Genomic DNA, 26,226 nt, shown 5'->3' with positions numbered 1-26,226 from the left:
TTTGAAACAAAAAATGCTCATCCCTTCTCTATCCCCTCCCTCATGTTAAAATTTGAGCTCCACAAGGCACCCACCAAAAACAAGAAAAGCTTCTACTCTATTTGTCATTATGTTCCCAAGATATTGCACACAGCATATTTTACTTCAATAACATGGCAGCCCCTGGTATCTTTTAATTTACCATTGTACCTGACCATGAACAGATTCTAAATCTTACAGTGGTTTATAGTAGCCTATAAAAATATTTAGATTTACTGGAGACAAAACAGCTCCTCCCTCTAGCACAAAATTTGAAGTTCCTCCCTCCTCCTCATCCTTCTCAAATACTAACTGAAAGTTCCAACTCCATCCTCCAAGCTGTTCCTGATATTTTTCACATATAGTAATGATTATCGTGGATAGACATAGCATCTTTTTGTTTAGCTCTATCCTTGTTTTAAAGTTGCAATTCAATGTCCACTTGCCCACAAATCTTCCTTGAAAGTTTCAACTTGAAATCCCAAGCCATTCCAAAGATATTGCAGATACACAATTTCTACAACCTGGAAACACATAGTGTCTTTTGATTTACCTTTCTAGTTTACTATACATAAATATAATTCGAAGACTTTGGCAAATTATAGACAAAGTTGTTTAGTCCCTTCCCTCACCCATCAGACATTTTGAAATCTTCTTACCACCCCTTTCCCCCTCTCCCCAACAATACCTATAGTTTTATCTTGGTCCCAAAGCCCTTGCCAAGATGTCTTAAAGAGAATTTGGAAACACATATGCACATACCATTTTATTATTTACTAAGGTACATGTGTTGTTTCCAAGATATACACCTAGGAAACTCTGAGAATCTTAGCCTAATGAACAATCTCTAATAACTCCTAGATAACCAGACAACCAGACCAAACATAGCCACTGTTTCTACTGAAACCTATCTGCAAACAATGAGTAATTTACATAATGTAGGGCCACGGCATCTATGGCTGTTGTAGTAAGGTTGATCTTGGAGACTTTTCAATATTCAGGGGGTGTATAGCAATAATGTTATGCCTCCCCTTTCCTAGATTGAAAAATATACTTTACCCCTACAAGTCAAACCACCCAAGGATAACTACCCTGGTTATCCCCCTCCTTCTAGGAACAGCTCTGTCATCATTGGACGCCTCTTTCAATGTTTTTGAACAGTATAGCTGCCTCAAGATTCTGATCAGATATCTTGGTGGGTTACAAGGGGATTAGGAAGCAGAAAAAGCCATGAAAGAGAGGCTGGTAGTCCTTTAATCCCTTTTGGGCTTTAGAAAGGGCACTAAAACCTTCCACTTCAAATAGAATAGCCCTGCCCATGTTTCTATGACAAGCATTTCCATAATATGGATATAATATGGAAGCCACATCATATTATGATGTGGCTTGGGAAAGAAAAAAATCAAAAAATGATTAAAAATGATTTAAATCAAAAAATATCTTGGGGAGATGGGAAACAAAAAAATCAATAAATACAAAATAATGCATTGGAGACTAATAGCTATATAATTGGACAGTGCTAAAGATGTCCCTCTGATACAAAACATTTTTTTCCCAAATGAAAACAAACTTCAGCAATAAGACAAAAAACAAAGAAAAGGGCTAGATGACTAAATGAGGGGACTGGTGCTACTTATGCTATGATTTTACAAGTACTTTACACTAATCATTTTAAGAGCAAAAAATATAGTCAACAGGTAAGTACAAATGCTGTGTTTACTGATTGCCCTGAAAAGTAATTAAATTGAATATAGCATGGTTAAAAGTAAATGTTAAAAGTAAATGGTAACCAGCCATGTCACTCAAAGCTTTTAATTGCACTGCTCCTGAGTCAAAACGTCTGTTCTTAAAAATCAGAAAAAATGTCAAACTTTAACAAACAAAAGACAGAGTTGAATGATTAGCAGGATCAATTCTGTTTCTTCTAAGTTTCAATGTTACTCTTAATTTCATATAAGAAAACTTACTTTTTATTCGATTTCTATAAAGTCTCAATACCACATTTAAGGCTACCCTTAATGTGAGTGGGGATACTCCCTCCCCTGAATCCCATGATTTCTCCAATGAAGTGTAACTTTCGTTTAAGAATGTTTAAGACAGATACCTCATTAAGGTGCATTTGTTTTTAAGATGATTTTTTTCTTTCTTAATACAAAGAAGGCAGCCACCTTCATATAGCTATCCTCTATACAATTTAGTAATTTTTTTTTGTCAAAATGCTTTACTGTTTAAAAACGGAAGTTTCCAGGTTCCTATTTCCTGGAATTATAGGGAAGGCATCACCCAATCTCATACATATTCCATGTAGCCCATATGTACACTTTCCAGTAAAGAAAGATCAGGGGGTAAATTCTCTACCCTGTCTGTATTTATTTGAAGCATCTCTCAGGGGTACTTAAAAATTTGAGCCTACAAATGCACTTTTAAGGCTTTAAGTGTTGCCTTCTTTCTCTCCCCAACCACAAAAGACTCAGTGACGTGCCCCTTAATATCCAGAGTGAAATTACATCCACCTATACAACCATTATTTCTAGCATTGATTCATTTTTTACGAGATTTTTTTCCCAGATAGAATACCTTAAAAAGCTTGCTAATGCTGAAATATAATATTATAAATGAAAGTTAATGGGCTGTACAATGGGTAGTAATAAGTAAAACAATAATAGCTACCACATATTTGATGCATATGATGAACTACTCCTTAATACATTAATTGCTTTTGAAGTAATGAGGAAATACTTTAATTGTGTCTCAAAACTATTAAAAAATCATTCCAGGAATTGGAAAAAAAAAACACTATCATACTGAAAGAGAATTAATTAGAAAATTACAAGTTTGCATAAAGTAAGACATAAAATGACCTTGGCACAAATAAAAAGATTTGCAACTTATAATGCTGAATATTTAAATAATAACTTCAAAGTTATACGTACTCTATTTTGAAAAGGCCCTTTCCTAACCCACATAAAAAAAAATCAATCCACTCAAACAAACAGTCGAAATAGTAAGTCACTTTATGCATGCATGTTAAGGAATGAGTGAAGCACTTTTGATTATGTTATATGTAGAGTGCTTAGTCACAAAAGAAGAGAGTCTAAATTTATTCCAAATTTCTTTTAATTTTTTGACTTTGTCAAGTTTCCTTTTTTCTGCATAAATAAATTTAGTGGCAGTCTTGCCACTAAATTCAGTGGCAGTGTGCATAAATTTATATATAATTACTTCTAACTCACATCATCAATTTGCGTTAAATACATATCTCTTATGCAGAGGAGGGTTTTTATAAATCCAATTTAAAGGAAAGAATTCAGGTCAGATTTTTGTGATTATCAGCCAATTTCAATTATACCAATATCTCTTTAAATTATAGAAAATCTAATTTCAGCTTGAATTCAAAGGCATTTTGATAATCATAAGCTAAGGAACCCAACTCCACTTGGTTTTTGTAAGAAAATTATGTTCAACTCAGCTTCTTCAGGTTATTTCAGATCTGCTATGTTATTCTGTTCTGGGTGTCCCTTTTGATTGCATGTATATTGATTTTTCTAAGACATTTGACAAAATGTCCATATCCAAATTATTTGTAAGATTATTTTTTTTATAATATAGGCCCTAGGGCTTTATTTATTTAATGATAATTTATCAGGTACAAATTAAAAAGCTATAATTGATGGAAATGTCTTCTCGCTAGATATTTTGAGTGGGAGTCCTCAAGGTAGTTTCCTTAGGCCCTTATCCTTCTATTAACAACTTGCCTTCTTCAATAGAAATCTTTATTATAACCTTAAATTACAGCTTGAAGTGATATAAGGATTTTCTATCCTTGTTATGCTCCAGTGATGAAAAAAAAACTCGTTTGGTGTAGATTGTGGCTGTTAGATTAGACTCTTGTGGAGGACTCTGCAGCTTCCCAATTGTAAAGGAACTCCTGACAGAGCCATTCCTTATCAAGGAGGGACTTGAACATGTCAATTGAAGTTGCAGAAACTGTTTCCTTAGACAGTTGATTCCACAGACTGATGACTCTTTGGCTGAAGAAATGACTTCTATGTCTACCAACGGAATTCTGCATGGGGAGCTTCATTGAATGTCCTCTAGTACCAGAATGCAAGGCTGTGTAAAGAGACCAGGAAGGGGGTGTTTTTAGAAAGGATTTTTTTGGTTAGAATCATATCACCCCTTTTTCTTTGGTATGTCAGTGTTGGCAGCTTCAAACGACATAATCTTTCTTTGTATGGAAATTTATTCTTGCTGCTAACTATCTTAGTGGCACAACAATGGACATCCTCAAGCAACTTCTGATCTTTTTTGAAAAAAGGGGCTGCCAATGACATTCCGACCTCCAGACAAGGTTGTACAAGTGCCTTATATAACTTCATAAAAACACTTGGGTGTCGGCAGGAGATGGTGCTTCTTATGATACCAAGGGATTTATTGGCAGAAGATGAAACAGACTTAGCATGGCTGCTAAACTTTAATTGGTGATCAACAATAACCCCAAGATCTCTTTCATCAGAAACAGCAGAAAGGAAGTAGTCTTGAAGGAAATACTTATGATGCTTGTTTCTTTTGCCAAAATGGATGACATGACATTTGTCAACATTGAAAGCAAGGAGCCACATATTAGCCCATCTTCCTAGACTGTCAAGATCTGTTTGAATTGATTGCTGGTCAGAGGGAGTAGCCACATTTCCAACTAGATTTGAGACATCAGCATAAAGGGTAATAAGATTTGAAAGAAGGGAGTGTAGATTGTTGACATAGAAGTTGAGAAGTGTTGGTCCAAGAATAGTGCCCTGGGGCACATCACTTAACACAGTTGTGGGAAAAGAGAAATGAGGAGTTCCTTGTGAATCTAAAACTCTGACAATCTGTGATCTTTCAGAGAGGAAGCCAATAATCCACTGAACAACACCTTCATTGACACCTGCAACCTTCAGTTTGATCATGAGAAATGAATGACAAACTTGTTGAATGTTTTGGACAGATCAAGAAGAATCATGTCAACAGGAAGACCCTTATCAAGTAGTGTAGTCACTAATTCATATGTTTGGATGAGGTTAAAGTCCACAGATCTACTGGATCTGAATCCATGTTGTAATGTAGAGAGGATTTTATTAACCTCAAGATGCTCAATTAGAGTTTTGTTAACATATCTCAAGCACCTTAACAACTGCGGAAGTGATGCTTATAGGACAGTAATTTTCTGCAGAGCCTCTTTTTCCTTTTTTATGGATCAGGGTTATATAAGATGTTTTCCAATCAAGCAGTAGTTTCCCATTTTGAAGAGATAACTGGAGCAACATGCACAGGGGGTAACTGAGAGCTTTTCAATACTCCTTAAGAAGATGAACACCATCTGGTCCCTTTGACTTATTTACATCAAGCTTCCCAAGGCTATTGAAAACCATTACTTCACTTACTGACATATCAGGCATGGGAAAAAGCACTTCATATGATGGAGGATCTTTATTTTAATGTTTATCTTTATGTTAAGGCTTACGTGCCTATGCCAAATATTCATGGTTTAATTTCGTAGCAAAACAACCTTAATTTCATCACTAAATGACATGACCACAATTCTATGTCTGCAGTTCTAACCAAATGTCTTGTACTTCACTATGGAAATAAGTTCATTGCCTGAGTATTTTCATTCTGTTTCTGGTATAAAGATAGGCTATCTGCAAAGGGAACTGTCTAAATTTTACAATTGTGCTTTGATTTTTGTTTAAAACTTAATAAAAATGTTTCAGAAGTTCTGGTTAATGCAAATTTTTGCCTTTTGTCTTTGAAGAGATGTTTTAAGAAATTGGATAAAGAAATACTTCTAAAATGAAAGGTAAAATTCAAGACAACCAAATTTTTTCTATTGTGAAAAATGGTCAAGTTTGGTGAAAGAAGTCATAGCCTAGGTCATCAACTGGGTAAATCAACTGTAGTGATCTATGCAGGTCAGCTCTATCCTAATCCAGAAAGTATTAGCTTTTAATGAACTTGGACACATTTTCTGGAGAAATATATCTAGAGCCAAAATGGATTTTTGGATTTTTTTGGATTTGTTTCAGGACACAAGCTCTTCAGCTCTCCCTGGCGCTATGATCTGGCAGACGGTTGAGTGCCAAGCCGCTCGGTCGTGTGTGTGTGGTGCACATATTTCAAGCCACTGCTTGTCCCATCTTCGGCTGTGTCGTCGGAAACCACCAATCGGCTCTAGGTCCGCCTTGAGTGTGTTAAGCCAGGTCTTGACTTGTCCACCTCGCTTCTTCTTCCAGTGTGCGAGGGGTTTGCAGTACAGCGCCTTTTTAGTGAGGGTGTCATCTGACCTCCAACAAACATGGCCAAACCAAGTTAGGCGGCGTTTTTTTATTAGGGCTTCAATGTCATGCTTCTGGTGGCATCGTCTACGAATTTCGACGTTGCTAATTCTGTCTCGGAGGGAGACACCGAGGATTTGTCTCAGGCAGGAGTGGTCGAATACTTTGAGAGCATGAACATCCGCTGCTTTCAGGGGCCATGTCTCGCATCCGTAAAGGAGTACGGAGCGGACGGTTGCTTCAAAGATCTGGATTTTTGTTTTTAGTAGGACGTCTCTTTGTCTCCACAGGTTCTTCCTAAGTTGAGCAAAGACTATCGATGCTGATGATATTCTGCTCTGGACTTCCGTACTGCAGCCGCCGGAAATGTCGATGAGGGATCCCAGGTACTTGAACTGGTCAACGACCTCTAAACGGGAGTTGTCGATAGAGATGCCCCTTGTGAGTACATCCTCAGAATTTGTCAGAATTTTGGTTTTATCCTTACTGATCTTCAGCCCAACCAAATCTGCAGTAGCAGCAACATTACACAGCATGGCTTGCGCATGATCTATATCGTTTTCTAGCAAGGCAATGTCATCCGCGTAGTCAAGGTCTTTGATGGAGAAGTCAGGGCTTACTTCAACGCCTCTGGCAGATTGCATGGCGCGCTTCATGATCCAATCGATAACAAAGTTGAAGAGGATGGGGGACAGGATGCAGCCCTGTCTCACCCCGAAATCGATGTCGAAGAGGGAGGACAGCTCTCCATCAGCTTGTATACAGGCACGAACGTGTTGGTAGTATGCCTGAATAAGGCGTATCAGCTTATCAGGGACGCCGTCCTCTTGCATCGCAGCCCATATGCCATCTCTAACGATCGAGTCAAAGGCCGTTATAAAATCTATGAAGACGGCTATAGTAATCTGATTGTGTTTCATGCGGTGTTCGAGAATTTGCCGGAGTGTAAAGAGCTGATCAATGCAGCCCATTCCTGGCCGAAAGCCCGCCTGGTTTGGGCGTGTGGTCGTGTTTCTGATTGAGCTGAAGCGGTTGAGTAAAATCATGGCAAATATTTTGGCAGCGATGCTTATGAGCGATATCCCCCGGTAATTCTTGCATTCAGCTTTATCCCCTTTTTTGTACAGGGGGATGATAATTGAAACTTTCCAATCGTCTGGGAGAACCTCCTGTACCCAAATTTTCTTGAGCAGTTTTTCTAGGTTCTGTGCAAGAAGCCTGGGGCTTGCCTTGTAGATTTCTGCTGGTATGGCGTCAATTCCTGGCGCTTTATGATTCTTCAGCTTCTTTATTGCTGCCAGGATTTCCTCTTCGTCAGGGGGCACATGAGACACATCAAAATATTTTGAGCCTTATACCTTTGCAAAATCCTGATTTATAAGGTTATAAAGGTTTGCATACAGTACTTTAACTACTCCCTAAACTTGGAAAAAAAAATAAAGCCTTGATATGGCTTGAAATATTCTTGAAATTATAGGAACTGTGTTTTAGAAGTCTTTACCCAAAGAAAAAGAATATAACCCTACAACAAAGGTAAAAGTGTTTATAATGTTCTAGATCAGATGTTCTTTGCTATGTTCATAGCTACAAGAAATGAATAAAATGGTAAATTTGTAGCGATTAGCCACTTCTGAAGAAAACATGCTATACAAATAAAAGCAGGACCATTCAATTCTTTATCTTATGCTATTTCTAGATATCATTGAAGCATTTCCGACAATGGTCTTAAATTCAGAGGAAACTTACTCATTGCTGGAGACTTTAACTTCCCTGATATAGCCTGGAGTGATGGATTCCCATATACAATGTCACCATCAAATTGCCCACAAGAGGAATTATCCCCATTCATCCAAATGCATCCACAATATCTCCCTCACCCAAGTTGTAGACCAGCCAACGCGGTATTGTTTGCACCAGAAACCATCACTCCTCACCTTAGCTTTTGTGAACAACCCAGAACTAGTCCAGAAAATCAACTACATGCCACCAGTTGGAAAGAGCAACCGCCTACTGCTAGAAATCCAGACATAAATCAAGAAAATAACCTCCAAACCAGATATACCAGTATAGAGATATACTCCAAACCATGCAATATCATCAGTGGTGTCCCACAAGGTACAGTCAATGGCCCAACCCTCTTCTTGATTTACATCAATGATTTAATCACCAGGATCAACAATAATATCACACTATTTGCCAATGATTCTAAGCTTTTTGGTCTGGCACACAGCACAAGCCTCCAAGCCAATCTCAACCATATCAGCAAGTGGGCTGAAGAGTGGCTACTGTCATTCAACATCAGCAAATGCTGTGTCTTACACTTTAGACCAAAGAATGAAAATGCAGTGTACTCAATGTTGGATCCTGACAAGCAAACAAGGATTGATCTTCAAACCCACAATGAAGAAAGGGACTAAGGTGTACTCATTGATAGTCAGCTCAAGTTTCACTCCCACATAAGGAATGAGGTTTCTAAATCTAACACAGGACTTGGCCTACTCAAGAGATCTATTACAAGCAGATCACCCAAAGTCTTTCTTAAACTTTATAAGCTCATCACAAGACCAAACCTTGACTTTGGAAACTGCATAGTGGCTCCCCAATATAATGGTAGCATGAGACTTCTTGATGGCATGCAGAGGCAGGCCACCAAGGTTATAAATGGGCTGAAAGACCTCCCCTATGATGAAAGACTAAAAAAAATCAAATTACTCACTCTGGTGTAACACTGCAGACGAGGTGACATGCTGCTTACCCATAAACTCTCTAATGACACACCTAGTCTCCTCAACCTGAATATATCCTACTGATCCCATACAAGAGGCCATTCAAAGGAACTTCCTAAATGCCCTGTGAACACAAGGATGCATCAAAACTTCTTCTCTGAAAGAATTTTCAATGACTGGAATTCCCTCTCCAAGTCTACAGTGTCAGCAACCTCGCCTATAACTTTCAAGAAGTCACTGGATAGCGAGTGGTCATGCAGGTACTGGAAATACTGCTGGCAAGATCCAGATCAGTAACAGATGTCATTCACCATCACTCATAGAGCGACACAGATCCATTGGACCTTACAGCTCTGAAGAGCAAATTAAGGTGATTAATGTAAATATATCCCTAGAAAAATGCAAAAAATTAAAAGGAAACAATTAAATAAGTGCTTACAATACTGGATTCTACCCTGGAGTTGTCTATATTGCTAGCAAGTGTGATTGAAGGTTATGATATGCACCATGTTTTATCATGTTTTCTTCAGTTATCATTTAATTTTTGAAATCATTTCAAATAAAATATTGGTAAATTTAATAAACAACCACAGGAAATAATTAAGTCAAGACTCAAGAAAACCTGCCTATTATAAAAAGAACCTATGATGTATCACTAGATTAAATTATGATAACAAAAAAATATATCATTATGGATATAAGTGGGATCACCTTGGGGATAGGAACAGTATGTAGGCTACTGCCAGATAACTGACCATGATATATTAAAATAGATTAAAACAAGCAATGTATTGGAACTGGTTTTATTTGTATAGCATGTTGATGTGGTTGAATTATATAGAGTAGGCTAATTATTTCTTTATTGTACTTTGTGGCATAAAAAGAAACTTTCAATAAAAGATCTAAAGCATAGGCTATATGATACCTAAGGCATAAATGCTTGGTAAATCCTTAGTGTTTCTGCCCCCAGAAGAAAACTAACTAAAGAAATAAAGGCAGCAGTATTATATTCCTTATTTAATACAATTTTGAAATATCATGCTTGCTTATATGACAATTCACCCTACTACCCCCCCCCCCCTCTGATGGTCCTAGATATGTCCCTAGGAGTTTTTAAAAAACACCATAAAAGAAAAGCCTAAAGCAATAAAATTCTTACTTTATAATATCCTGTATGTTTATAGCCTATTCATAAGATTACCATGTTTCTCTTCATCATTAACCTCTTTTAAAAATCATTCCAAATAGTTCTATTATTTATATTCAAAATTATATTGTTCTAGCTCAAGAAAAACTAAAGTTTGGTCAAAGAAACAAGGGAAAATTTGAGACAAGCTACTTTTTGCTGTCTTGGAAAGGGGTTAAGCTTCAAAACTGAAACTTTTGGGGTGAATCAACAGACCAAATTATGTTCTGGGAAGGTATTTTAAGGTACCCACCTCTACTACTTTTCTCTCTGGAGGGCTCTGACCTTTAAAATATTTGGGTTAAAAAAGTGAAATCTTGAAAAACAGATCATCTGCTTAAATAAAGCACAAGAAAAGTGTTTTTAGCTTCACAACTTTGAACAATCTCAATTTATGAGGCTTCAAATATCTATAAATATATTTTCTAAATTCAAAGAAAAAAAATATTTCAATATGGCTTAAAATTCAACACAAACAACAGGAATTGCATTCGGTAAAATTCTAGTTAATTGACTTCTTGCTATCTTGGAAAGGGTTTAGGTTAGGAAAATGAAACGTTCAGGGATGGGTCTACAGGCTAAAGTATGTCTTGGGAAGGTATTTTAAAGTGCCCACCTCTACTTCTTTGCCCTCAAGAGGGCCCTGAAATTTGCCTACATGACAGGTCTATTACATATTGAAATTTTGACAAAACAACATTTTACCTCAATTTTCAGTTACTAGTTGTATTTTCTCTGCCTTTAGTTCTGAAAATACAATTCCTATTATTTAGAATTTTGAGCCACATCAATGTTTTTTTTTCAAAATTTAGGAAATGTATTTGCATATCTTTAAAACCTTATAAAATGGAATTAAGCAAAGTTATGAAGCAGAAAACAATTTTGTTGTACTTCAATTAAATAGAAGATATATTTTCCAAGGTTTCACATTTATAACACACATATTTTTAAAGGTCATCAAAGGTCAGGGCCCTCTAGAGGGAAAGTTGCTTCAAAAAACCTTCCTGGGACATACTTTAGTCTGTAGGTTCATCCCTGAAAGTTTCATTTTCCTAACCTAAACCCTGTCTGAGATAGCAAGAAGTCAATTAACTAGAATTTTACCTTGCATTCTTTAAACTGAAACAAGAGAAAGAGGAACTGAATACTGAAAATTAGAACATAATGTTGTTTCATAAGCATTCTAATGGTTTCTACTTGTTAAGTAGGCTAGGTAAATTCTGAAGACTTAAAAATCAGAGAAGGTTAACATAATAGCTTGACAATACCTCCCTGGAGCTAGACTATGCTTTTGGCCCTGTAATCCTTAATGAAAGGTTAAAATTATAGAAAACAGTATTACTGGCTTTTGTATAAAGTGAATATACCACTCAATGCCTTTTTTTTATGCTTTTTACAAATATAATAATTGCTTCTACCGGAAATTCTGATTTAAGCTCTTTTTGATCTCTTAAAAATGACCTAAATATGGGGTATAAAAAAGGCTTGAACATTGGTCTAAAACCTTATAACATTGGACTCAAACTTACCATTTCATTTTAAATCCATTTTTTTAATGTTATATTATCCACAAGCACTGATTTTCCATGATTAAATTGGATAAATAAATTTTACCAATGTTATGGCATTTTCTTCTTCCTTGTTGCCAAAATTTCAATTAAAGCATGCACTTTTGGTTGTTTTTTACAAAATAATAGGACATTTGAAATTGCAAATCTGTAATAGTTTAGAAACAAATTTGGGCTATATATTTGCACATCAGGGGGGTGGGGAAAGGTTAGCATATATTAAATATGTAACTAACCATTGCTGTATTTAATATAGTTAAATTTATAGCAAACAGTATAACTGGCATTCATAATAGCCAGCTTTCATAATTTTGACCAAAAATGTATGCTTTTATAAAAAATTCAATGTCAAGGAAGAAGGAAACATCATAACATTGGAGAAATTAATTTATCCAAATTAATATTGGAAAATCAGTGCTTGTGAATTATATAACATTAAAAAAATGGAGTTATAATGAAACAGTAAGTATGAGATCAATGTTATAAAGTATTTAAGGTTTGAGACCAATTTTCTTAGCCTTTTTTATACCCTGTATTTAGGTCATTTTTAAGAGGTCAAAAAGTCCTTAAATCTGAATTTCCGGTAGAAGCAATTATTATATTTGTGAAGAGCATAAGAAAAAAGGCATTGAGTGGTTTATTCACTTTATACAAAAGCAAGTAATACTGTTTGCTATAAATTTACCAATGAAAGTTTCATTTTCATAACCTAAGCTCTTTCAGAAACAGCAAAAAGTAACTTGTCTAAAATTTTAGCAGGATAGGAATATCTGAATTTCCAGAACAGCTACCACCATGAATAGAAGTAGCCTACCCTAGGCCTAAATTAAGGAATATTATGATAGTAGGCTACTTTCTTTATTTAGCATACTTTTTTCTGGAGTGTGAAACTACTAAATATTTACCAATTGTTTTAAGTCTCATACATTGGGAGATTCCTGCTGTATAAGTTAGAATTAACCCAATTGGTTCATTTCTGAGTTCTGATCAGGTCATGGATGCCCAAAGGCTGAATTTTAGGGAGGACAACCTGATCTAATCGGCAATTCTGGTGGTTTATAATAGAAATATATAACAAAAGGCAGCATAATTCAGCCAGGGGGGCTGGGATCCTGCCCCCTTGAGGGTACCCATGAATTAGACTACCTAAATAAAATGTTTTAAAAGACATTAAACAGCTCATCCTTGAGTGTTTCGCCAACCTTTTTTCATAAACGACATTTCCAATTTCTTCAATGTAATGATCAACAGGCAAAATCTGAGAAGGTACAGTAGCTGACAGTTGATTCCCCATTGCATATGTAAAGTTTTTAAAGTTTCTGCGAAAAGCATAAAGGCAGGGATTTCAGTCTCAAAAATTCAGGCACAAATTTTAAAAATTCAGGGACAAGTATTCAGGATTCGGGGGATTTTCGCACAAGTCTTCAAGATTCGGGAAATATTCGAAGGTAAGTTCAAAATGGAATTTCGTTGCAAAAAATTGAAGAGTCAAAATTGGTTTTAGCTTCGTTTTCAGGCTCAGGCAGGGTTTGAATCCATGTAGTAAATCAAACCTCTTACAGAGTAGGTTTTAAAGCAAAGTACGAGATTGGAATCCATAGCTTAAAACGATTATTGCGGATTTTGCGGCAAAAATCTCAAAATTATTGTCAAATAAAAGAAAGCTGAATTAAACTCTGTAACTTTGGTGCTTTATGTTTTATAGTCTTTGTTGCTTTAGTCCTTTAACCCGAAACTGAGACTTTTATGTCACTTATTTTCAGAAAGGCAACAAAAAAAATAGAAAGGCAATAATCGTATACAGAGCAATAACATGCGCAATTATTTATAAAAACTAATGAATATTCTTCAGCAAACAAACAAGAACTTATAACAGGAATTTAATAAAAAAAAACACCTGAAAACAAAGAGCAGGATTAAAAATTAAAACAATAGAAACAATAACATAATAACGTAATAAGAGGGATTGTCTTTTCTAAGCACCCGACAATTCACGCTAAGTTTTTTAGTACTTAAGTTTCTCATTGTTCTATTTAAATGACAATGGTGTTTCTTGTGTCGTTTCCACAGAATCGAAACTACAATCAAACTTAAGCGTAAAAAAAGAGTTAAGCGTTAAGCGTGCCTGTCATATATGTAATATTTTTTTTTTCATTTCAATATTTGTCCTTGTGTGTACTTTCAGACGAAAGTTTTTTTTTTATTTCAAATGTTTTTTTTTTAAATGCCAGGAAATGCGGCTCCATTTCCACAAAAAATTCCTCCTCTTCCCAAAAAGATCGTCTAGACAATTCAATCCCGTTAAAAATTTATTTCGGACAATTATCCTTAACTTCTTTTCACGTAAGATTGGGTCCAGAAAGAGAAAGTTAAAAGTATAAAATGAATTTTGCTTAGGTATTTTGGCACATCCTCCCAGTGTAACATTTCCCCTCGAATTTTATCCCTCGGAAACCTTTTTCCCAATGGAAAGTTCCGCATGCGGAAATCCTCCTGCGGAAAATTCAGTCCTTCACCCAAAAAAGAAAACATGCTTCCAGATAACAAATATTATACGTAAGCAATGAGGACATTTTGTATTTTCATGGCCTTTCCCCAGGGGCTATGGAAGGTCAGATTTACTTAATTAATAAGGCAAAGTTATTGAGTCTCTCAACTATGCTGAACAAAATGGCTATGGTACATCTAAATTTTGATCAAGTGATTTTTGGGGGAAAAGGATGTGGAAGGGGGGCATAGTTGCAATTCATATGAAATAAATGCATCATTCTGGGGAAATCCAAATTTTTGCAAATAGTAGCTGTAAACCTTTACAGTTGTGTTTTCCTGATATAATGAATCTTCTGGTGTTATGTTCGCTAATATTCCTTGAGATTTTTAAGCCGTATTTTCGCCTTTTTTCAAAAATTACGAAAATTTTCTGCGGCTCGTAGTATGTGAAGAGTAAAACTAAACTTATTGAATCTTGTATGTTTGGTACCAGCATAATAAGCCAATCCTTTTAATATCTGTTTTTTTAGAATTTCGGTTAGTATCGAACCGCCTTGCCTCTTACTTACCCTTCGTTACCATGAACTGTTTGTTGACTGCCATATTTAAATAGAACATTAAATACTTAATATAGATAAAATTATCGGATATTTTATTAATTATCGCATAAAATAAAGCAGTGAAAATCATTTCAAAATGTTTTGTTTTTGGTGCGCCGAAACCAAAATAAGAATAGTCTCAAACATAAATTGGGAAGCTCTTGACTATGATTTATCAGCAATTAGGAATTCCCTTCAACAACTTTCCAGACAAGGAATAGAAGTTAAGTTCCTGCACGTACCCAGCCACTGCGGAATCAATGAAAATAAGGTAGCAGATGAGACTGCACAATAAGCAGCAGATGGCAAATATCCGGAGTTTAACCAGTAAACGATAAGGGGTATAATGAGGAGCAGAATCAATCGTATTTGGACCAAATTATCTCCACAGCTTTCTTCTCCATTTCAATCTAGATTGGCTAGCACTACATATCTTTGAATCCGAGCTGAGTCGGTTTATTTAAATTAAGAAAAATATAGAGCCAAGCAGTCGCAAAGCCCATTGTGTAAGTTTTGCTACCGGAGGGAAGAATCTCTCCAACATATTCTATTTGATTGTCAGGAAATTTTTCCAAAAAGAAAAACGCTTTTGGCTAAGATAAGAGACCAAGGATTGCAGCTTACTATAGCAACACTACACTTTAAAAAAAAATCCGTTATCAGAGAGTTCTACAACTCTGATTTTCTATGACCTTTTGGAGTTTCTAACGGATATCAACGTTACCTTGTGATTCCATTACATTTTCACCTTGAAAAAACAATGGAGCTGGCTGATTAATGTAGATCTAATGTTGACAAGAGAACGAGAGTGAGTAGAAAGAGTCTTATTGGTATCAGCCGGCCTTTTGGCCTTAAAGTGCTGGGGACAGGCAGCTCAAGTACTGGGGACAGGCAGCTTGGTTTGGTTTCCCACAAACCAAACAGAAGGGAGGAGAAGATGACAAAGAAGGATATACCCTCATATATATTCTGGAATTGGAGCCTCGTGATGAAAACATTTTTGGAGGCTCGTTCACCAACAGAAAGAAGAGGTCATAACGGATAAGGGAAGTCCTTCGACCAAAGCATAAGGAAAGAAGAGCAAATGAACAATTTAAAAACGACAAACAACTAAAACAGATTAGAAGAGTGAGACAAAATTGTTTAACTATTAAAATGGAAGTCTAAAGATAATCATAGCTGCTTCTTTGGCAATGACATTAGCCTTAACACATGATAACATTTTTGCCATTTCTATATTCACAATTAGAGAGGAAGAATCAGCATGCGTTTGTTTCATTCCTATCTTGGTTTATAAAATGGATGCCACTGAAATTACTTACAGGAAACTCGAAGAGCTTCGTATTTTGTGATTTCACGTCATTGAGGGCATTAAACAAGCGTTCTGCCGTGACTTTTGAAAATGATAGTGAATACATGTATTCCAAAACTTTTCTTAGATTTTCGAACATCAGCTCTCTGCAAGAGTGGGTAGGTATGTTTGGAAATAAGTTTCCAATAGTCTTCAACAGTCGCCTTTTCAATGTCAACATCTTTCAACAAAACTGGGCTTTGTTCCCGCCACTCTCTATGAATTAAAGCCTTATTCCATGAGGGCAATCCGCGTGATCTCAGAAAATCAACTAAGATGGCAGGATTCAAATTTCGGGCATAGACAGGTTCGAGCATTCTTACGTACTGGTACACATAAGAATCAAAAGAAAAGCGGTTTGTATTTAAAGTATAGCCTCTTTGTGAAATTTCGTGGCTGTAACGTAGAGCTTCTTAGCTTCCAACTGTGAGATATCCTGATTCGAACTCACTAGTGATGCCAAAATTTCATGTGCTGATTATCCTAGGTAAACCATCTGGAATTCAAGATATTTGGTCTCGTCTATCACGTGAAGAGAGAATACATTTGTGCAATTTCGGACGTAAGCTCCGTGCATGAAGTTTTTGGCAAGCGTTGCAGTGAGCTTTAGCGTCGTTGACATCTGTCTATGGAAAATAGGTGATTTGGCTGAAACAGAACATTAAAATCCTTCATTTGGCCATTAGCATAGTCAACAAACATTATAAATAATTCTTAAAAGGGTTTCTGAGTGCACTGAATAAACAATCGAAAAAAATATTATAGTTCTTTTATAGTGAATACATGTGAACTATCAACACCAGTAGAAATTTTTCATTGTCATTTATCTCAGTAATTCAATAATAAAATTTAAAAACAAAACAAATATTGTTTGCGGTTTCTAGATAAGCAAGTTAAATAAAATAAAAAATCAACCTATAAATAAGGGGCAACATTAAAACTTAAAACAAACAGGAAGCAAATTAAAAAAGTAAATTTAAATTTACATTAAAAGGACATTTTTTACAACAGTTGACCCATTATTGGTTTTTCATGCTGATTCTAATCTAGGTGTCCCCCCCACGAAAACCCCTCCGCGAAAAAATATCCTCCAAAATACCCCCCGCAGAAAAGACTCCCCTGCTGAAAAAACTCTTCTGCCGGAGAAACTCCCTACGAAAAATAATCCCAGCAGAAAATAGCCCCTAGAAAACATCCAATTTGACTGGAAATCAAAAATTTCTAGCGCCCTTTTTATTTGACCAAGAATATTGGAGGATAGCTAGGCCCCTTCCCATGCTTATTTTTCCCCAAACTCGCCCGATCAACATTTTCAGAATGCCAATTTTCAAAAAAATCTAATAACTAAGTCTTTCAGGATAACCAGACCCCTTACAGTTCCTAGGTGAAGGGCTGCAAGCTTTGAACTTTGCTAATTGTTTACATATAGTATTGGTTACTTGGAAGTATACAGACGCTTATCAGGTGTATTTTTCTGGTGGAAGGGAGTTAAGTGGGAGGATCTATTCATGGAGGAATTTTTCGTGGGGGAAGGCAGTTTTCCATGGAGGGTTAGCTGGATTTCCCAGCATTATTTCAAAAAACGATTACAGTTAAATTAAAAAACAAGTTTTTTCAACTGAAAGTAAGGAGCAACATTAAAAATTACAACGAACAGAAATTGTTGCATATATGAGGGCGGTCGCCCTATCCTCAATACGTCACTCCTTGCGCTTAAGTTTTATTTAAAATTTTTAAAAGAGCATATAATAATAATAACTAACAATTTATTTGTTACCCGCTTATTTTGACGAATTAAGCGGAGTAAAAACATTAAGGAAAGAAAAACAAAATAAAACAAACAATACAATTAATACAGTCTAATCAAAGGGTGGTAAGGGCCCAAGCGTTGACAGACCTCAGCACCTAATCTAGCATAGAGTTTTTTATAAACAAAAATAATATCAGTGGCACAAAACTTTCTGATAATCTTCTGATTTCTGTAAGAACGCGGCAGATACAATAAATATTTACAATAACGAAAATACACAACTCTTATACCTTGCAAATATTGATTATCAAAAAACGGGCGTAAACCGGAAAGAAGCAATATAGGATGATCGCAATATGTAGAATAAAATCTGGATAAAGCCGTTCGTGAAAATCTGCCTCGGTTCGAGACAATTTTCGCGTACCCAATTTTAAGTTTACTTTTAATATCATTGAGCCCACAAGATCGAAAAGCCGATACAGATGAACAAATACTAATACCAAGCCACCAAATCGAAGAAACGAGCTTAACTGAAAAATAACCACAACCAAGATCACTACTTTAATACTTAGCATTAAAAACTAAATATTCACATTTTTCAGTATTAAGTTTGAGGCCAATTTCCTCAAAAGACTTAGAAACAAGCTGGGTCGACTTAATTAAGCTAGATTTAGTGCGGCTGATCAAAAGTAAAGCATCTGCATATGCAATATACGAAAGATTAGTTAGGCATAAAAAACATGATGGATTAATACGTGGCAAAACAGAATAAAGACAACCATTAAAAAGATAAGGGGTAAGACTCCTCCTTGCCTAAGACCAGAACGGAGAGGGATATTACCAACGTATGTGTCACCTGACTTGAGTCGAACATATGAATTAGCATACCAAAAACGAAGAGTTTATTAGTAGACACATTTGCACCAAGTTGGAGTAAAGAATACCAAAGTTGGCTATGGCATATTGAATCAAAAGCTTTTGAAACATCAAGTGCACAAAAATGAACCTCAAAACCGTTTTTATGGACTTCAAGTAATAGCAAAACTATTGCACGATGAGCATGTTGGCATCTTATATACGGCTTGAAGCCAAACTGATTAGACATATAATCTACATTAGACAGGGGATCAGGGAGCAAAACATATTCAAATACTTTACTTAAAGTACAAGCAACCGTAATAGGCCTATACGAAGCGCAACTAGTTGGATCTTTATCACGTTTCAAAATTGACGTAATGTTACCAACTAAAAAAGAATCAGGGACTAAAGAAGAGCATAAACACATCCGAAAAAGTAACTGCAAATGATAAACTAATTCCTCCGAATCGGTATATTACTCTAATTAAACGGCTTTTGTGATTTACGATTCATTCTTAAAAAACTGGAACAAAAAATTAAACTTTAGCGAAAAGAGCGATGTCCTGAAAAAAGAGTGAACCCCCCTCACATATACTTAACAATTTTTCTTTGTTGCAAATTTTAATGTTGATCCTTACTTTCAGCTGATAAAACTTGTTTTTTAAAATTTTATTAAAACCCAATGTTAATTGGAATTTTACAAATATTTGTTAACTAAATCTTGTAATGATCTTCTTTTGAAAAAGATATCCAATTTGGAAGTTTTGATTTTTTCCCCCTTGATTCGCTGTTTTTGGAGGAATAGGTTTCCAGCAAGGTACAAGAACCATTTATAACAATAAGTTTACATAGAAACTTATGGCGAACATAAAGCAAGCTGCAACTGTGTCTAGTATTTACAAAAGATAATTACAGACAAAAAGAAACATTTATGTTTATTTTTGCAAATTCAATTTAAATCATTAGATTTCCTATCATTATTACTACAAAAATAGTGTTATTGAGATAATGAAAATGGTTAGTCTGAAACATCACATCAATAATCCTTCAGATTGGAGAATACAGCTATCATTGATTTAGAATAGGGTCAAGTACTTCATAAAAGTATTTAAGTATAAGTATTAAGCACTCAACCGTAATTGTATTTAAGAAATAGCATTAAGCACTCGAGTTAACTCCTACTTAAGTACAGAAGTATATGGCTTGAAGGCCTTTTTCTCCATGGTAAAGAATGTGGTCAGGTTGTCAAGAGAGAAACTGAGATTAAATATGGCAGTAATTCCATTGGAGAAGTAGCGAAGAATTGCATTTTAATCCTGCCCACAACAACTCAGCTTGAACCTTACTAGAACTTTTGTAGTAAACAAAACACAAAAAATATGCTTCTCATTCATTATACAAATAAATTTTTTTTTGAAATTATGCCATTATAGTCATTCATAATGGCTTCATGGGGTGAACATAACGGTTGACATAACAACCATGGTCTAGCCAATTGTACCTTAAGCAAGCTTTTTTAACTTTTTTGGATTTATTTTGTTATATAGTCCGTCTGAGCACAGTATTAAGCATTGCTGACATTAGTGTAATTAGAGAGATCTGGAAAATGAACTATAGTTATATTTTCTCGCATGCATTACCTCTCAAAATGCTTAATTGATGGTGTCAACATATTACAAACGACGTGGATCTCAAAATGAAATAAATATTAGTTTTACGTGGCTGTTTTTTTTTGTATACAGATGTAGTGTGGTAACATTGCTTATCACACCCATTTGAACAAAATATTACAGTTAGTTAAATACTGCCAAAGGACATTTCTTCTCATTATTTGCCATTGCAAGCAGGGGTGTTACTAGCCAAAAGGTTTTGGAGGGAGTGACTGATTTTACCGCCTGGCTGATCATTTATTACGAGTCTTTTCGCCACTAATTAGCGCAATGTAGATTTCTAATACTAAACTTGAGATCATAATTCAGCCTAAGGAATCATATAATCTGAGGAAGAATAGCTACCGGATGGCAGAAAACATCGGGGGGCATCCGCCTTCTCCCCCCATACACGACGACCCTGATTGCAAACATGACTGATAGTATGGTTTGATAGTATTCTAGTAGATCTTCGTTTTTTCTTGTTTTTAGAGCTTCCAAGCTTTGGAACAAGCTTAGTAAGGATATTAAATAAAAAAACAAGTTTTTTCAACTGAAAGTAAGGAGTGACATTAAAACTTAAAACGAACAGAAATTACTTCGTATATGAAAGGGGCTGCTTCCTCATCAACGCCCCGCTCTTTACGCTAAAGGTTTTTACTGTTTTAAAAAAAAGAGTTGAGAGAAAGAGTCAAAGTTTAGCGTAAAGAGCGGGGCGTTCATGAGCAAGCAGCCCCTTTCATATAAGAAGTAATTTCTGTTCGTTTTAAGTTTTAATGTCGCTCCTTACTTTCAGTTGAAAAAACTTATTTTTTATTCAATATCCTTACTAAGCTTGTTCCAAAGCTTGGAAGCTCTAAAAACAAGAAAAAACGAAGACCTACTAGAATCAAGTCGAGGAACCTCAATTTTTCCTCGCATTCGAGTATAGTGTTGGTGAACATCTGCCCTCTCCCAAAATATACCTGGAAAACAATCTGGATGGCCCTTATTATGATATTTATATATAAAAATCAAGTATAAAAATCACGCAATCTGGCTGCAGGCATTATATTTACTTCACTGAAGACGGACTCAAGGACTCCCGGTTCCCCAAGCAGTAATGCTAACATTTTGTATACCTTCTAAAGATCTGAATGTTAACTGTATTTTGCTGAAAACAAGATACATTTTAATCTTTTCTCTTTTACAATGTTAATAAATCCCAAGTTACTGAGACTTTCAGGAATCAATATAAATATATATTAAAAAGTCAATGCACATTTTATTGGTCATTTTCAGCATTTTATTTAAGAAAAGGTCGTCCATAAAAAAAAAAAAAATCAAAGAAAAGTGAATAGAAAAGTAAAAATTAAACTAGTGACGAGCAGAAATAAAGCCAAATATTATTTCAAGCGTAGAACAACGTGGAATGGGAAGGGGAAACCCTAGATTTTTCTATGAGCTTATAGAGTTAGATGAACCCATAAGCTCTATAGATGATTCAGTAATTTTCTTTGCAACTGAGGGGAAACACCCCCTGCCCCATCCCTAGATTCTTACTCTAAAGTTTTTAGCACATAAAAAAACACTTCTCGACCTAATTAAACCGACGAGTGTTTCAGGAATCGTTCTAAAGGAATTTAGACAACAAGCCAAACTTTAGCTTGATACTGAAAAGGCATTAAAATTTTTGATTTCCCTTCAAAGGAGGCCACTCCAAGCATCTTATATCTATTGGTTTGATAAGATCCCCGTGGAAAAAATAACAACAACTAAACACACACAAAGCGAACTTCGCTCTTTATTTAGACAGCGCAATTGTGCTGCCTATGATCTTCGGTATTATGGTGAATCTTTGTCTTTTTTGATGATATTATTCATTGTTAACCCCCTCTCCCTTCTTCACTTCTTTCTTTATTGTTGACAAATGAAAAAGTACATTTCAAAATGAAATTTCTTTGCAAGTAAGGGCAAACGGGGTTCTTGTTTATAGTGCCTCAAGAGAATCCTTTAAATCAAACGAGGCTTAAAAATCATAATCTGTAATAATTGCTTGTTCCATTTATTCTGATTGTCCATAATGCCACCATCGGATGATGTAATTGTCCCCGAAACTAAAAGTCTATGTAAATAGCTTTCTAATAATTGTTGTTTTAAGTCAAAAAATGACAAATGACCTGTTTGCTTTAATACTATCTCTTTTATTACTAAAAAAATGTACTAGAATTTTAATTTCTGAAAAAAAAAATCACCCCCAGAAGAAATCACGTCCAGGACCATTCGTCACACAGAAAAGATAAAATTCTGTGAGTTTCCAGATAGGGGCTTTAACCTCGATACTACAAATTCTCTGATATACCAAATTCTATGTCATATCTTCCATAAGAATCAATTATCATCTTTTTGTGAGTATTGTCTGCCTTTTTTGAATTTACACATTATTTCAGCAGCTAATAGGTTTTGGAAAATTCAGTTTTTAATAAGGATTAAATTATCTCTTGTAGTTCTAAGCTTTTTTCTTAAATACAGCTTTTCCCAACTAGGTTTAAATTTTGCACTTATTCGAAATTTTAATAAGTTTTTAATAAGGATTAAATTTTTTCTTGTAGTTCTAAGCTTTTTTCTTAAATACAGCTTTTCCCAACTAGGTTTAAATTTTGCACTTATTCGAAATTTAGATTTGTAATTACTCTGAAAACAGATTTTATTGACGTATTTATTGCTATCAAATCTCCCCTTTTTGTTTAATGAGTTTCAGTTCCCGTTAGCACCGATTAATCTTAACCTGCAGTTTTGTACTGTTAACTCTCTAATTACAACGGATTATTTCTTCTGTCGACAATGGAATAACCTTTTATCAAGAATACTATAAGTAATATTGCTCCGAGTTCATAGAATTGGCTTACATAACCAATATGCAAGTTGTTTTTCTTTAAAACAGAGAATTAAAATGTTAGGTCTTGCTTTGGCTTTATTCTGAATTAAATAAAAAAACAAGTTTTATAGCTGAAAGTAAGGAGTGACATTAAAACTTAAAATGAACAAAAATTACTCCGTATATAAAAGGGGCTGTTCCCTCCTCAACACCCCGCTCTTTACGCTAAAGTTTTACTCTTTCTCTCAACTCAACTTTTTAAAACAGAAAAAAATAAATATAGCGTAAAGAGCGAGGTGTTGAGGAGGGAAAAGCCCCTTTCATATACGGATTAGTTTCTGTTCGTCTTAAGTTTTAATGTCGCTTCTTACTTTCAGTTAAGAAAACTTGTTTTTTTCATTTAATTTCAAAACGTTTTTGAGTTAATACATGTTTTGTTTTTGGCTCTCCGCATATGAATAATTAAAACAAAATTTGCATATTAATTTTTTTTGGCTAAATGGGTTTCTGATATTTATGATCGGACAATTTTGAGAAAGAAGGAGCGGGGATGGAGGCACAGTTGCCCTCAAATTTTTTGGAGGCAACTAGAACTTTTAATTTTTTACGAACGTTTTCATTATTAAAAAATACACATAACTTACGAATTAACTTATGTAACAAACTTCTATATTCCTATATTTTTATTACGTATATGCGGGGGTTTCTTCCCTTGTTAATACCTCGCTCTTTACACCAAAGCTTAACTTTTGTCCCAATTATTTAAGTGTGACCCCTGAATCACAAAGGCCGTAGAATAAGTAATTGAAATTACTAAGTAGTAAGTCATTCCTAAAGACAAAATTATTAGGTTTTTCGACTATGATGAACAAAATGGCTATCTCGAAATTTTGATTCGTTAATTTTGGGAAAAGAATAAGCATGGGACGGGGACTAAGTGCCCTCCAATTTTTTTGGTCACATAGAAAGGGCACTAGAACTTTTAATTTCTGTTAGAATGAGCCCTCTTGTGTCATTCTAGGACCACATGGTAGATAGGATCACCCCTGAGGAAAAGAAAAAAAAATAAACAAGAAGACCGCGATCGGTCTTCTGGCAAAAAATACGAAATTCCATATTTTTGTAGATAGGAACTTGAAGCTTTTACAGTATGGTTCTCTGATACACTGAATGTGATGGTGTGATTTTCATTAAGATTGTATGACATTTAGGGGATGTTTCCCCTGTTTCCCAAAATAAGGCAAATTTTCTCAGGCTTGTGACTTTTGATGTTAAAGGCTAAATTCGATGAGACTTATATATTTAAAATCACTTATATATCACAAAAATCTGATTCTTTTGATGCATCTATTAGCATCAAAATTCCATTTTTTAAAGTTTTGTTTACTATTGAGACAAGTCGCTCCTTACTACAGTTTGTTACCATGAACTGTTTGATTAAATTAAAAAAAAAAAAAAAAACACGTTTTTCCAACTGAAAGTACCGAGCAAAATTAAAACTTATAAAGAGTAGAAATTGCTTTGTTTAAGATGGGGGCTATCCTGTCCTCAGCCCTCGCTAGTAAAAATCAAGTTTTTCAGTGCTTTAAAAAGGTTTATTATTCTAATTAATCTTAACTCCTGCTCTCTACGCTAAAGCTTGACTCTTTCTCTTAACTCTACGCTTTAAAACAATAAAAAAAGTTTAGCGTAGAGAGCGGGGACTTTTCCCCCTATTTTTTGAAATAACACAAATTTTCTCAGGCCAGTCAACAACTTTTGATGGGTCAGACTAAACTTGATGAAACTAACAAATTTAAAATCAGCATTAAAATGCGATTCTTCGGATGTAACTATTGGTACCAAAACTCAATTTCTTAGAGTTTCGGTTACTATTGAGCCGGGTCGGTCCTTACTACAGTTTGTTACCACGAACTGTTTGATTAAACGGCGCTTGTGTTTGAGCAGTCGTTTTTAAAGGATTCGGCCAAAAAGCCATATATGCCTCACATACGGAATAATTTATGATCTTTTTGAATTTTAACACGACTCCTTACTTTCATTGTTTTTATTAAATTCCTGAGCTTTATTTTGATTTTTTTTTATTCAATTTTGATTTTTTTTTATTAACTTATAATCATACCGGGAAATCCGCATTTCCTAAAAGAAAAGCTTCCCCCAGAAAATCTCAACATTGAAAACATTTTACCCACGAAAATCTCCCCCCCCCAGACCATTCCTCCTCACTGAAAATTCTGACATGACAATTCCCTCTGAAAAAAAAGAAATTATTTGAGATGTGTTTTTTATTTAATTTCTTATCTCTTTTGATCATGCCGAGAACTCTCCATCCCCTTCCGTGCTGGGTTTTCAATAGAACTCCCCCTCACTCTTCATTTAAAGTTTTTCCTCAGAAAGGTCGTTTATTTCCAAATTACAAATAGTACAAATAATTACAAATATATAAATAATGGACCAACTGAATAGCTTACACCTTTTTAACTCCCCCAAGTTTCTACATTTATTGGTTCGATACTATCAAAAAGTAAATCTGAGAAAAAAAAACGAAAAAAAAAAACAAAAAAAAACAACAACCAACAAATTGACATACATCCGTGAACTTAATTCTGTAAAAAAAAAGGAGAAAAAAAATCCCCATTTTTGTTGGAAGAGCTCGAAACCACTACAGCAAAGTTTATTCATATGCTGAATCAGACCGTTTGATTTTCATTAAGATTGATTGACTATTCGGGAGAATTTCGCCTCTTTTTCAAAAATCAGGTAAATTCCCTCAGGGTCGTATCTTTTGATGGTAACGGTTAACGTAATAAATTTTACATGTTTGGAATCAGTATAAATGCTTAAATCTTTTGACTTATTA

The 26,226-nt window shown here is 35.0% G+C and overlaps 2 protein-coding genes across 2 annotated transcripts in view; one reads left to right on the top strand and one right to left on the bottom strand.

Annotated features, from left to right (window-relative positions):
* LOC136025407 (phosphoinositide 3-kinase regulatory subunit 4-like) overlaps positions 1-13,130 on the bottom strand; it is a 53,665-nt gene extending 40,535 nt beyond the window's left edge. The window contains exon 1 of the mRNA XM_065701421.1: positions 13,015-13,130. Within this exon, the coding sequence (XP_065557493.1) occupies positions 13,015-13,106 (92 nt within the window). The 5' untranslated portion in view covers positions 13,107-13,130. The remainder of the gene's footprint in view (positions 1-13,014) is intronic.
* The window catches only part of LOC136025409 (phosphoinositide 3-kinase regulatory subunit 4-like), a 419,187-nt gene that overhangs the window by 126,738 nt on the left and 266,223 nt on the right, over positions 1-26,226 (top strand). The gene's annotated exons all lie outside the window — the stretch shown is intronic.

The sequence above is a fragment of the Artemia franciscana genome, chromosome 3 (assembly GCF_032884065.1).
Source record: "Artemia franciscana chromosome 3, ASM3288406v1, whole genome shotgun sequence".
NCBI classification, from domain to species: domain Eukaryota; kingdom Metazoa; phylum Arthropoda; class Branchiopoda; order Anostraca; family Artemiidae; genus Artemia; species Artemia franciscana.
This window is presented reverse-complemented; position numbering and strand designations above follow the sequence as displayed.